Raw genomic sequence first — 14459 nt, forward strand, 5'->3', positions numbered from 1 at the left:
CCGCGCGGGGACCTGCGCGGCGTGGGACCCCCGCACACTCTCCGCTGCACCGCGGCCGAGGGTCTCTGAGCATCCCGGCATCACCCGGAGCTGCATCGGCTGCGAAAGTGCCCCAAATCTCTCTCCCTTTTTAACCTTGCCCCGGCCTGTCAGGGTACAAGGCAAAGCGCTTCCGTGGGTGAGGGTTTGGGATGGGAATCGTGGGTGGGAGACTGTAAACACGTTGTCGTAGCTGCATGGACTGACTTGAAGGTGAGCGATGGAAACTTCACAAGAGGTATTGAGGGAAGGCGCTGGTGGGTATCAGGGGCACAGCCGACAGGCGTCCACACACCAAAATGTTCCCAGGTGGGACACTGGGGGCTCCCATAGGTGGTCTTCAGGGTCTGAGTCACCTACTGCTCATCTCCAGACATGCGCTCACCTCACCTCAGGTGCTGACCCACATCCAGGTGTGGGGACAGATGCCATCAGCTCTCTATAAATACCCTCTCTCTCTGCATCGCCTACTGACTGTCAGATTAGTCACGTATAAAGTCACATTTTTCCTTGCATGCGACATCTATAGTGTTGTTATCAGGAGCGATGACTAGTTTGGTCTTTACAAACGATGCCAAATTTGGTTTCAGCACAGGATAAACCATATTTTTCCCAGAACAAGCAGAGCTCATTTCAAGTGTCACCCAGTAAAGTGGTTCACTTACTTGCTGAAGAAGATGCATAACTCTAAAGGGTGACTAATTCGCAATGAGTTTGGAAAGTGCTGGGTATCTGCTGATGGTATAAGGAAATCCAGTATGTCAAATTAGTCCTGTGTAGGTTTTAAGTAGTTTTTAGGATTGATCACCTGCTTGAGCTGGACTGTCAAATTTCATCTTTTAATTTCCGATGTGGAGAGAATGTCATGCGTTGGTACTTGGGGTTAAGTTTACTTTCACGGAGCTATACAATTTCAGGAAATGTGACAAACCCACATTTATAACGTTTTAGTTTCCTTCACAAACCCAAGGCGTGCCTTTGTAAGTGTACCCGCACTAGACCAAATGTATAGTTGGGGATATCGACTGGAATGTACCCTGCAGTGGATTAGAAAGCTCCTAACTACCAGTGTTTGTGTGAGAGCAGCTTGGTGACTAGGATACTGCACTGAAATGAAGGAGATTTGGGTCTGTTCCCAGCTCAGCCACTTCTTTGTGCCACTCCAAGTATCAGTTTGCCCTCCAAACTGGGAGAGAATAACGCTGTCTTACCTGCTATCAACCTCGTGAAGATAAAATCTGCAACTTGCCAGCAAAGCGCTCGCCTATTATTTGATGAGAGCTGCGCAAATTCCTCGGTGGACAGAAAAAAAACTATTTAATTTCATCTCAGCTTTCGATCTGGCATCTTTTCCTGTGACCTTGATGACTCCTGAGAGTCAGCAGAGGAATGCGTTTCCTTTGTTAAGAGTCTGAAAAGCTCAAACTAGCTGTCCGCATGCTGGAAAAGCCATTTGTCTGGCTACCAGCATCTGGCCGCCCAGCTCAGCGGCAGAGGCTTTGCTCTGTGCTGCCCGTGCTCGGCAGCTACAGGTGCTCGTGAATCATGTCAACCCCATCCAGGAGGACCGGGGGATGCATCGTGAAGGAGTGATAAATAACCCGGCAGTAGCTCGCTCCCTAGCAAACGGCATCATGAATTACGCTGGGTCCTGACAGGCGCGATTCTCTCGCTGTTAGCTACAGCTCTATGCTTGTCAGTCAGGGGAATTGTTTGGTGTTATGGGAGCGGGCTGATGGGAGCTCCTAAATCACTCTCAGGTTGAGCTGTCAACGCTTGAGAAATCCCTGTTGTCTGTCTCGCCACTGCTCCTGCCCCTTTGAGATGTTTTTCACATTTGAAAACTCTTGCTTGAAGCAGGGGGGAAAGCACTTCTTGTGAACCCATCACCCCGGCGCTACGTGGAAATGAAGATTGCATCTCTTTTTAAAGCGAGTCTGAGGTTAGGCGGCAAAAGCTCTTTCTCAGGCAGAGCTTAGCGAGCAGATGGTGAGGCAGTGGGAGCAGACATGGGGCTTTTGAATGTCTCACAAAGCGTGGGGCGAGGGAGTGGGGTGGGAGCCGGGCTGCCCTGCGGAGCCTCGCTGCCTTCCCCCGGCCTGCCCGTGCCTCGGACCGCATCTGCCACCCCTCCCTGCCAACCCCACCGTGGGCTTGTCTGGTGGAGACATGAGGACAGATGGCTTTCGCGTGTTGTTTAAAGTACAGCCTGAATCCTGTGGGAGAGGAAAACAGGAAAAAATAGGTGAAATAGGAAGCAAGAAAGCTGGTGAGGGCAGAGTTAAAGCAACATCAAACCCCTCCGAGAAATTTCTGCTGGCAGCTGTTGTACGTGGGCACCGGGCGAGCCAAAGGGCAACTGTCTGCTGGGGGTTCCGTTCTAAGCCCTGTCCTCCTGCAGGTCTCCTTATTTCAGGTTTCCCATCTGTAAAATGGTAATAATTCCAGTGACACCATGGGCACAGCAGAGGTGGCATCGAGCCCCTGACAAAGTCGCTGTGGCTGGAGTCTCCCCCTGTTGCTGCAATATCCCTTTTCCCTTCTGACTCTCCCCGGTGCCCTGCCATGCCGCCCGGTACAGCGCTGGGCTGCTGGCAACGGGCTCGCCCTGAGAAGCTGATCTGCTTTTCTGCCATCTGTGTCCGGTCTTCCGTCCTTTCTCCCTCTCTCCCGTGCCAGCTGCCACCTTTCTTTGCCGCTTCCCCAGTGGGGGCCCTGGAAATAAGGTGTGAAATCACCCGAGAAAGAATCAGCTTAGCTTGCAGCAGAGATTTCGGCTGCTGCTAGGAGAAACTTCCCAGTCCTCTGAGAGGGGCGGTCTGCATCTACTTATCTATTTTTTCAGCTTTCTATCTCTGAAACTTTCCGTGTGCGGAAGAAGCAAATTTAGGAGGAGGATGCCCATTTGCACAAAAGTACGGTGTTACCTCCAAACCTGCCTCAAATTTCACAGTACGTATTTCGTGGCTCCTGGGGGCAGAAGCCCGGCTCTCTGTGCAGAGAGGTGCAAGATGCTGCTGTTTAGCTTTGATGGGATTTCAGGTGACCGCGGGTGGTGCAGGAAGGATGCTTCCTTCCCCTGTGGCGCAAGGACAGGGAAGGATCGTCTCCCGCGCCTCCACATTGCTATCAGAAGAGCCACAGGCTGCAGGGTTTTCTTTTCTTGGGCACCTTCGCTGCTCCTCTCTGTGAGCTGTGAGTGGATTTGGTTGGTGTGCTATGAACGTGAAGTCCCTGGAGTCGTATGGATTTAGGTCTGCTCCTTTGGGGTATGTAATTAAAAGCAAAAAAGCAAAGAGAAGAAAAAAAAGCGTTGCAGAAAAGGAGGGAGATAAAGAGATCAGCTTCCCCACTCATTCCCCATCCCGAGCCCCTGAAGGTAACAAGGGTTGTTCGCGGACCGGGTGGGCTCACACCCGTCTGTGAAAGCACTTTGCATGATATTTAAGTGGTAAATGAATACAGTTCGAGAGATAATTGTGTAACCCCACTGGCAGGGAGCAGAGTGATGCATATTGATTTACACCTCCATACGCAGTGAACACGAGTGCTAAGCTGTGACCAGGACACAGCGGGGAAGGGGACAGCTGTTGTAGCTGAAGCCTGTTATTGGGCTCTCCAAAAAGTTTCATTTCCCAGTAGGAAACCGCCAGGGCCAGCCCGCGCCCGTTCAGCGGGCGTTCGCAGCATGCTCTGCTCCAGCAGCCATCGCCACTTCAGAGAGATAATATAATTAGCTTTAATTTTCGCGCACGGCTGGGAAGACGAGGGAGATGGGCGGTTGCTGCCGTGTCTGCGGGGGCTGATGCCATCCTTGCCGGTGTAGGGGTGCCTTCCTCAGGGAGTAATTATTTTCAGTATCAAAAATTGCAGATGCTGATGAGTTTAGAGGAACGTGGGGTTTCTGGCACAACTTGCTTCCTTCAACTGCTCTTAGAGATGCTAATTTTTGGGCTGGCAGTCAGAAACCCTCCGTGATTGAGCTCCCAAGTTGTTCTGCGTGCTGCCTCCATCCTCCCTGTCCCGGTCATGTACAGGGGGCATGTCACAGCAGCTGAGTGCCACACAGAGGCTAATGGCTCCATCACTATCACATCTCTAGGAAGTGGGAGAGGATTATGCTCATTTAGTGAAGGAGTACCAGGTCAGGAAGGCAGTTGGTCTTGGCGTGGTTTTAGTGGAAAACTTGAATGGATGCTGCCATGGCTGGGACTGTGCCTCTGCATCCGAGATGTAGAGCTGCTTCTTCAAACCCGCAACCTTTCAGGCCATCCCGCGAAAGCGATTCCGGGAGGTGTCTGAGCAACAGGAGCAGGGGATTGCTCTGTCCCCTGAGCTACCAAACCAGGCACTGAGCCATCCCTGGGGTGAAAGCAGAGACTGAGACCGAAGCCTTGCCGACAGTAGGTACATGCTGGCTGCCTGTTTGGGCACCGCCGCCAACCAGCCCGGGTGTGGGGACCATGGGTGGCTGCTGCGGGAGCTGCTGCTGGTCCTGCACACTGCTCTTACGGCTGTACAGAAGTGGACTGAGGCTGTAGTTGCATCTGTCTGGTCATGATGGTTTTATTTATGAAGCATTCATCCAAGATAATAATAATAATAATAATAAAACAACCCCCCCAGAATAAAGAACTATTTCAATTAACAAGTTAATCAAGCCAGTAAAACCTGTGAGTGTAGCAAGTGTTTCAGTGCCGTGGCGTAAAAACTAAGGCACTAGCGAAGTCTCTGGGTGCGGGAAGGACCCATTGGCCGGCGCTGTGGCTTCCTCATCGATGGTCGCTACCTACCGTTTCCAAACTAAGGATGGGTATGGAACAGTAGGGCTCAGCTGAGGCTGAGCCTGCTGCCTTTTTGAGGCAGGAAAATGTCTTTCTGCTTGTGCCTGTGCTGCTGCGGGGAGGCAGAAGGAGGGCACGGCATGCTGTGCCTGGTCAGGCTGCCCCTGCCATGTGTGATGTGCTCAGGGCAGTGCTGCAACCTCCTAAATACCCCGAGGAAATGATCCGGAGCTGGATGGACCACAGAGAGCCTCTGGATTCTGGCTTTGCTTCCCCACATAGTTTCAAAAGAGTTTCTGGGGTGAGAAGGCTCTGGGTGAGCCCGGGTGTCTCTGCGCAGACGAATGGCATCATTCATGCTTGGGCTGATCCGCTGGGACACGCACAGATCTCCTCTGGAAAGAGGCATGGCCAGATCCTGGCACTTGTTGTGGTGTCTTTCTGCTGTTGCAACAGTGCAAAGAAGCTTTCAGGGCAGCTGGACCAGCCAGAGGGTCAGAAGGTGCTCCAAGTGAATTAAAGGTTGGTTGTTCGTAATATTCACCTGATATGTCCAATACAAAATCCGTGGTCTGTACCTCATGAGCAAGCTCATCGTGAGGCATTAATAACCCAACCGCAGGCCCTGTTATTTACATTCGATTGAAGATGTAGGTCATACGATATGGATTTTCTCTTTCCTAATCAGCTGAGCATAAAAGGCAGAATCCAATTTTCAGTGGCAGTAGACCTGATTACAAATTCAAATTTTTATTTCTCTGAGCAGTTTTGTGACATTTGCATTGTAATTTGCTGTTTCCATAAATATTAGAGCTTCATTTGCTGGGATATTCATCCAGAGCAGATGCAAGAGGGCTACAAGCACAGGCTCAGTGAAAGAATGAGGTCTGTGGATGCCTATCAGGAGAAAATGGTTTTGTCACATATGGCCGCCCTTCCATCTCACCCTTTTCTGCATACATACAGCTGATGTGCGTACACCCATTGCTATATATTTTTAATGCCCAGGTGTTGTAGCATAACATGGCGCTGCTTCAGCAAGGGGCACCGTTCACTTACAGCTCTTTGATTATGCAGAGAGTCCGTATTCATCCTTTCAGGCTGAAATCATTCGCGTCCGAGGACAAGGAGAGAACTTTCCCACCCAAAAGGGAAATGATGTTGCGTTACTGAGCGACCAGCCCAAGTAATAATATAATCTTAGAAAAATGCAGTTCCCTCGAGTAAAGGAAGCTCTGTAAACTTCAGCTTCTCCAAGCTGTTAGCGTAGCTGTTGCCTGTGTTATAGTAACGCTGCTGTCAGACCCAGTCTACTGAAGTGCTCAGGAGAACACTGGGGAAAAAGGGAGTAAGATCCAGTTCCTGCTTAAAATGAGGACCTCTTGTAGGATCTGAATACTGTGAAGTTTATAATGCTGATTTTAGGATCTTGGGTCACATCCTTTCTTTGCTGTTAATTTGTTTTTTTAACTCAGCTGGGTGCTGGACGTGGTGACAGTCACCCCTGGTCTTGAAGAGCTTGGAGAAGGGGCAGGCAGAGCCAGGGTGAGCAGAGGGATCAGCTGGAGGAAGGTGAAACAACTACAAGGTTTCTACTAACTGGGGTGCAGGGGTCAAAAGTCTGGTTGTGTAAAACTAGGGGAGAAAACGGCTCATTTTTAGAGCTGTCAGTGTTTAGGCAAACCCATGCAAGGGAGAAAGAAACGGGATAAAGATACTCTGTGAGCCGTACCCGTGGTTTGCTCTCTTCTGCTCACCACGGGGTGGGTGGCATTAGCCTGTGCTGTGGTTTATTTTGGGTTCTGTGGGTGCCGAGCGTGTACGGGTCCCAAGGCCAGGGCATGAACTGAACTACAGCAACCCTCCTTGGTGTGGGTGCAGCAGCTCCCCAAGCCAGACACTCACTGGATTCTTCTCGAGCAAAGTGTCCACTTCCATGAAACCTGTAGGAACTTGCTGTCCTGGAGGTCTCTGCCTTCCAGGCTAATTTGTTTCAGTGTACTGTGGGAGATGGATGATAGAAAGACAAGACTATACAGTCTCAGGAGCTTCAGAAACCAGTATAAAATACATGAGATTAAAAAATATCTTTTCAAAAGTGCCTGAAATACAAAAAAACAACCTATTTCCTATGAGCAGGGTGCTTACAGGAAATATCCTACAAGCTGTAGCTGCTCCCGTGCTGCTGTCCCGGTTGCCCCCGTGGCTTTGGATGAAGGTATTCCCCGTTGCCTGTCCTCCGCACAGGCAGGGCTGTTGAGGAGGGTTGTATCTGCTTCTGCATCTGATGTCCCCTTGACTTTGAATCATTTGATAAATAGTTTTGCAGTTGGTTATTTAAGCATCTCCTGAGCTGCAGTCAGCATCTCAGCTGTGGGCGAGGGAGTGCTGCTGCCAAAAGTCAGGATCTGTGTTGAGAGCCTCCTAAGATTTGGCTGGCTTTCCTTAAAACCCCAACTCCTGGAGTTGTCGTTACAGGAGAATCGCTCAAAGAGGGAGAAAAAGAGCTTCTGGCTGTTGAGGTGGTAGATAAAAAACCCCCAGAAAACGTGAGCTGCAAATCCGGGAAACACACAAGAACTCCAGGTTGGCTGTATTTAAAAATACCACTAGTTCAAAGCTCATCTCCAGAGGCTTTTGAGTCCAGACGGAGTGGCCGTTTCAGACACTCCTGCCTGGCAGGGCTCTGCCCGTGTGTCTGCAGGAGAAGCGCAACCCTCTTAGGAGTTTTGCTCTGCTAGGAAAAGAGAGGGCGCACAAAGAAGCGTTGGGCAACGCAGCAGGAAAATTGGGTGCAAACCCAGTTGTTTCCTGCCCAGCTGTCTGAATACCTTGTGCAAGTGCCTCGGCCTTGGCAGATTGACTCTCCGCTGGGAGAAGCATTGTCGTCTGCCTTGTCGTTCTTCGCAAGGACATGAAGCTAGGAGGACTTTTAAAACTGCCTTCGCAGCATCCCAGTTCTGGTCTGGTTGGTTTAAGCTGTTTGAGGGTGACTCTGTCACTCGCGATGTGACCAGATGCTGCAGGTCCTTCCCGTGGCCCACCTGTGTGAGCAGCCCGTCGCGGGGTCCCAAGTCAGCGCTTGCAAAAAGTCCTCTGGAAATGCTGTGACCTTTGCAGTTCTTTCACCAAGGCATACATGCAGATGTCTGGGGGACCTTTTGCACAGTGGTTAGATGGCAACAAGGATCTTGCAGCTGAAGTTTGGGAGAAAATATCCTTTTGTTTTTAGCCCTGAGCTAATTTAGCTCTGGGATGAAATCGGCTGGGAAAGGACTGAGGAGGAATCTTAAATGGTCTGATAGATGAAGGGTTAACTGGGCAGGGTTAATGGTTTTCCCAGAGGTGCAGCCCAGGCTGCATCTCCCAGAGGACATTGTGTTGCACACAGACATTCAGGGCGTTTTTCTCAGCATTTTTCAGCATGGTGTTTAAAGAGGTTTTAAAGGCCGTTACAGGAATCAGTCTGACCTCTTGCCTCTTTAATGAGGCGGACATCGTTGTCATTTCTGCTACCAGAACCACCCTCAGATTCCCTCAGGGATCTCCAGACCGTGGAATAAACTCTGTGCAGGAGTTTTGGACTGACAGACAGGCTCCTTCGGGTTGCCAGTAGCGAAGGAGCGCTTTTTTTTTTTTCCTGAAGAGCATGCTAAAAGGCACTTCTGCATCTGGAGTGACAAGAGGAATTTGGATCTATAGAGCACAATTATTCACGTCACCGCTTGTTAGGATGCTGGCGTTAACACCCTTCCTCTGGTGGAAAATCTCTTAAGCCCCGAGGACCAGCGTGAAATGTCATGCTCTGTTGAACTTCACTGAGCGGAGATGAATCACACTAAATTGAAGATTTGGCTTCAATATGTTATTGGAAAGATATCTTCTGTGATAGCCTAGCAGCAGGGTACTGCCGCCCACCCAGGGTGGCAGGACCTTTCTTGGGGGAATGAGTATGCGTAAGTTGAGGGGTGGAGGTTGGAGTTTGGGTATTTGAAGGGGTTTTGGTTTGGTTTTTGGTTTTTGACCACTCCATAAAAGCCAAAGGCAGGTCTGGAAGGGATCTTGAGCTAGCTCCCAAGGGATCTCAAGACGTCTCCCCTTGCAAGATGACCCCAGAAGATGTTTATCTAGCATGTTTTTAAAAATTTACTCCAGAGAAAGGTTTCACAGCTTCTCTGAATACCTGTCCTGCTACATCCGTGCCATTATAGGTAAGAAAACACTTTCTTATCAGAGAAACTGTAGCAGCTGGTAGTTAAACCTTCTGCAAAGAAAGATATCCTATACAAGTGGTGACTCAGTGTAACTTGTAAGATCTCATGAACTGACAAGTTAAGGTAATTTAGCAATCTGGGGAGGTAACACAAGAGGTAACCCAGTGCATTGAACTAATTTCTGCCCCTGTGATGGGAATGAATTTCCAGGAGTGGAAACATCAGCAAGCCAACTGCGCATGATTTGCTTTCCTTGTCAACTGGAATCAAGGACCCTGATTGTGGAGCATAATACTGCCCTTGTAATTCAGACTTTATCTTTGTGCTGGAGCTGGGCATAATTGTATCTGTGTCTGGAGGGACAAGGAGAAGGGTTTCGGTAGCTGGTGCTCACAAAGGCATCTTTAGAAAGCTCCTTACCCCTGGTACAAGCTTGGAAGAGCTCAAATGAAAATACCCCTGAGTAGCTTTAGGCATTTGAACAGTCGTCATTGTTTGATTCGGATTCTGTTACCGGACTAACATCTAAATGTTAATTCTTTTTAGGGCATTGTCAGCTCTTTCAGAAAATACAGAATGGGGCTGCAGTATTAGACTGGCAGCCAACCCTGCAGATAAAAGCCCTTTGAAAGGATGTTTATTAGGAGGGAAACTTGATCAGAGAGTGCAAAATAATCGTGAGGATGGTCTTTTCAGAGGGACGTGGAGCAAATATGATGCATGAAGAAAGCCAAATGAGGACCCAAGAGGCTTCTAACCTGGGGAATGGGAGCACCAGCAATTTCATGGGCCCTGAGAATGGTCCATGCTGTGCAGACAGAGATCCTCCTAGGCCTGTCCTGCAGATTGCTGGTATGCCTGGAGATCGTACGGTGCTGGGTAAGCTGCGTCACATGCTGAGTTAAGACCCAAGTTGATGGTCACTTGATGGCAAGAGCGTGCCAAGGCAGTGGGGGTACGGTGGCTCTCTGCTGGGTAATATGGGTCAGTGTGTGGGCAGATGGGGTTTGGGTGCAGATTTCTGGCCTCTTGATCCTCTGCATTGCCTCTGCTCGGCACACAGTGCCCGTATGCACCAAGGTGGGCTGTGACCTGACCCTGACTCCTGTGAGTCCTCAGTGACAGCTCAGAGGGTGACAACCCCATCCTGCCCTTCTCCATCACCCCTTTCCACTGCTGGTGGCAGGGCTGGGTCACAGGGCTGCCTGCTGCAGAGACCCGCATGCAGCCAAATGAAGGTGTCTTGTTTTCAACCTCCCCAAAACACGTGCAGAAAGGCACTGGACATGGTAAATCTCTTCCCCTCCGGTTCTCAGAAAGGAAACGTGTGACTGCAGAGGCAGAGCGGTGGGGGACAGCGGGAGAGACACACACTCCAGCCACCCCGGGGCACGCTGCTCCTCCACGGTGGCAGTGGTGACCGGCCGATGGGTGCCAGCGGGGAAGGACCTGGCTCATCCCCTGGAAGAAGGAGGTCCGGCGCCATCCTGAGCTCTCCCACCGCTGCTTCCGGCGGCAGATCGGTGCGGTGTCATCTAGGAAATGCGATTTAGATCATCATCCTTTCGCAGCAGATGGGGGAAGGGAAGTGGGGGCCCTTATCTCTTCTGGGGATTAATTTCTCTTTAAGCTGCTTTATTTTTTTGCCTGTTTGCTTTTTTCTCCATCCCCTTCCAAGTCTCACCGTCCCTTGCTGGAAGAGCAGGAGCCATGAGAGCATCTGCGGTTCCCACTGCCACAAGACCCTTCCCTGCAACTCACCTTCAGCTGGGGGGCGAGAGCTGGGCGTAAGGCTTGGGCTGCCATCAGTTTTCCCCTGGGATGGGGTTTGATTTTGCTAGTCTACATGGAGGGAAGAATCCAGTGAGCCTTCTATCTGTGTGTCACCAAAATGCATCCACCCCTTGGTGGCTTTCTGATCCTCCTGCATCTGAGAGGGCCCTTCATCCTTCTTGTCCCCACCACGTCCTTGAGAAGTTGCTCAGTTCCCAGGTTGGTCATCATCCCTGGTGTGGCCACTGGCCAGCAAAGCTCTTTGGCTCATGCTTAGCATTAAGCACAGAGAACAGTTCCCTGGGGAGCTCTTCTTAAGTGCATTGCTGGAGTGAGGCTCTGGTCAGGGCACCTGGACCAAAGCCCGCCCTGCAGTGGTGGGCAGCATCACTCAGCTCCTGGAAGCGCATGGCAGCCCCTGGCTGCTCCCAACATGGCCTCTTGGCATGGCAGCGCCCCTTTTCCTACTCCCTCCTCCATCTTCCCGGTATTTATTGTCCCCTCTTGGCTGTGGAAAGCAGCTCCTGGGCTCAGACCACTTCAGAGCAGGAACCTGTGGTTTTGTTTCCAGAGCCTGACGTGAAAATACCACCTTGTTTTCTCCTGGGTCTGCAGGACCTCAGCTCCTGGAACGGATGGCTCCTGCCCCGCATATGCTTCACACGGCCAGGGATCGCTTTTTGATGCATGTTGAGGTTTTGTGCAGAAAAAGCTGTGCTTCAGCCCATAGTTCTCGTGGTTTTAAGCACAATCCCAAATAATCACAAATACCAATAGGTTGGGGGTTTTTCCCTGCAAGATCCGTTTAAGTCAAATACAAATCACTGAGCTTATATCGGGAGTAAATAAGCTACACGGAATGACTTTGGTTATAGATGAGGTCAGACAGAATGAGCTAATGCTCCCTTCTGACCTTGAAATTAAACTTTTCAGAAAGTGAAATTTCATCCTGCAGCTTCTAAGCTGCGAGCACCTTTCCTTACGGAGGAGCTCGAGCCCCAGCGCTGCACAGCGCTCTGCACCTCGCGTGGCTGCTCACCCCCTTATTGCCAAAATAGATCCCTGCTTGGAGGCAGCATTCTTATATTAGCTGGTTTAAATGAACGCAGGCAGCTGCTGGGGGTGTGTGATGGTGTGAGAAAGTCATATGATTGATCGCGATGCCCTGGTTAACATGCAAAGGGTAATTAACCTCTCCCTAGCAGCAGTGGAGCAGTGGGCTAGCTTCCCTGGACATATTGCCCCGAGTGAGATTTTTTACCCGTTGCAAACATTGCCGACAAATTCCAGGTTTCTGGAATTATTCATGTGAGAGCTCTGGAGAAAGGTCCGTGTTAGAAATTGTCGCGTGCGTACAAAAGCCAGCAGCGGCATCATCTTGCTCTCTCCAGCCCTGTTTCTTTCCACTTAACCAGCACTGTACGCACTGCCATGGCTTTTTTTTCCCTTTTTTTCCCCCCCTCCTCTTTCTTTTTTGCAGCCAGGATGTTTTTTCTTGCCTTTTTATTGTTCCAGTGACCTAGCAACTCCACTTCGGTGGAGCCCTGCCAGGAGACTTCCTCCCCGAGCCGTCCGACAGTCTCCAGCAGCACTGCCCTCGGATGGGAGCACAAGTTAAAATGACACCGGGCTGCGTCCCGTCACGGCTTTTGCTCTGCCTTCACGAGTGCCGCTGAGGGTACCACTGCCTTCCCGCCGATTTAAGCTTCCAGGGGACGTTAAAAACCCTGGAAAGAGGAAGGAGAAGTGCTGCATGGGTGATGTTTTCTGTAACGTTTCTGCAGGACGTTAAAAGAAAAGCCCGGAGGGTTTTAGAAGTGAATTAGGTGGTGCTGGGATTTAGCATTTGGGATCCGCGGTGCAGGCAGGGTGTCCGGAGACATTTCGGCACTGCAGGGCGGTGGGAGAGGGGACGGAGAGGAGGTGCGAGTGCTCAGCGAGCCGTGCCATTTGGGACATTTCTTTTGGCTTACTTTTATTAATGTTTACTGAAAACGGTGAGAAATAAATCCCTTTGGTAAGTGCTCCTGGACCCGTCCACTGGCAGCAGGGCAGAGCTGCCTTCGCACCCCCTGGGGCTGCAGGGGCTTCTGCGTTAGCGCTGGGAGGCAATGCTGGATGGGACGCTTCGGAGGTAGAAAATAAACGAGCTGGCAAGTAAGTGAACACAGCTATTTTGGGCTTTCTGCTCAGGAAAGGCAGCAGGGACACAGGTCGCAGGGCCTCTCTGGGGCTGGAGGCTTAGTCCCCTCTTCACTGGCTGGCTGGATTGGGATTTTACTGGAGCCTTGGCATGGTTATGGGTTTTTTGGGGAGTATGAGTAGTCATGAGACTTATCCCTGTTGGAAGTGGACTTGTATTTGAAAGTGTTTTCCAAAGACTTGACTATAAAATAAGACTTTTTTTTTTTTTTTTTAAAATTCAGTTGCCAACAGCTATTTAAAAACAAAAACTCATGAAAAGAGGTTTAAGGCGCTGATCTGAGCCCTGGACCAGTGGTTTCCAGGCAGCGTGGGTCCATGTGGTCCCAGGGATCTGGGGATTGAACCCAAACTGTCCAAGAAAGATGAGTAAGAAGCTCAGGGTTTCATAGGCTTGAGCCGGTGATCCAGGAGCCTGCACCTCCCCAGGGAAATGTTTAGGACACCAGAATTAAGAGGGTGGAAACCACTGGATTAGCAGGACAATATCCTGTCCCTGCACTGTGCAGATTTTATCCCCGGTTGCAGGCGGGCTGTATGCATACATCCCACGCTTTTGGAAATGACCACAGGTTTCCGTGTGCTCTTTGTTGTGGAGTACCTGTTTCTCTGCTTTAGGGTACTGCTCTTAAGACCAATAATTGGATCCTTTTTTTCCTTATGGCATCTCTGAGCATCAGGCTCTAGGATCATTAAAAAAAGGGTAGGAAGTAAAAATGGCCTTAAGCATCCTCCGTGGTTTTGCAGGTCCTGGCAGGGGGAGGTGGTGTGGAAGTGCGGTGTGTTTTTCTCTCATAAAGCAACACTGCAAGCAAAGTGCCATGACCTGGCATAGGAGATGCTGGGGACGATGCTGATGTCACCCATCACACGTAGCAGCCTGGTAGGCATTAACCACCTGGACCTTAGCGCTCAGAGCTTGCAGGGGCTGTGGCTGGCATTAAGCCCCCAGCACCTTTCTCGAGCTGACATGTTAAAGCTCCAGTCACCTTTGGTGGCTGGATAAATCCTTTGTATTACGGTTTAAATGATTTAAAGTCCTGCGAATTGCCATCCTGCTTTGCCTGGGACCCCGGTAGATAGAGGATGAGGAGCATGAGGACCAGAGCAAGGCGCTGCGAGGGGATGCATCTGTAGTGTACCCCATCCAAACTGAGCCCCGCAGCAGGGTGGGAGGTGCTGGAAGGGCTCCTGCACCTCTTCTTTTCCCCGTCCACCCTCTCCTGCCACCTTTCGTCATCCAGCCTGAATAATTCCTTTCATTAATATCGAAAGAATTAGCAAAAAAGGGTTGACCGCATGTGGTTAAAAACCTCTCACATTCTTCCCGTGCTTAGTGCACACGAGGGACCTTCCCCAAGCAATATTATCAGCGTGTTTACGCTCCACTGACCCGTCTCAAGCACGGAATTTTTTTTTAAGCTCCATTTCAGCCTCCCTCCCCCCC

At 50.5% G+C, this 14459-nt stretch overlaps 1 protein-coding gene across 1 annotated transcript in view; it reads left to right on the top strand.

Moving 5' to 3' along the window:
- Nucleotides 1–9720: 9720 nt before the first annotated feature.
- HEG1 (heart development protein with EGF-like domains 1) overlaps nucleotides 9721–14459 on the top strand; it is a 40614-nt gene continuing 35875 nt past the window's right edge. Inside the window, exon 1 of the mRNA XM_009887311.1 lies at nucleotides 9721–9916. Within this exon, the coding sequence (XP_009885613.1) occupies nucleotides 9721–9916 (196 nt within the window). The remainder of the gene's footprint in view (nucleotides 9917–14459) is intronic.

This window comes from Charadrius vociferus, unplaced genomic scaffold (assembly GCF_000708025.1).
Source record: "Charadrius vociferus isolate BGI_N301 unplaced genomic scaffold, ASM70802v2 scaffold385, whole genome shotgun sequence".
Classification (NCBI taxonomy): Eukaryota; Metazoa; Chordata; class Aves; order Charadriiformes; family Charadriidae; genus Charadrius; species Charadrius vociferus.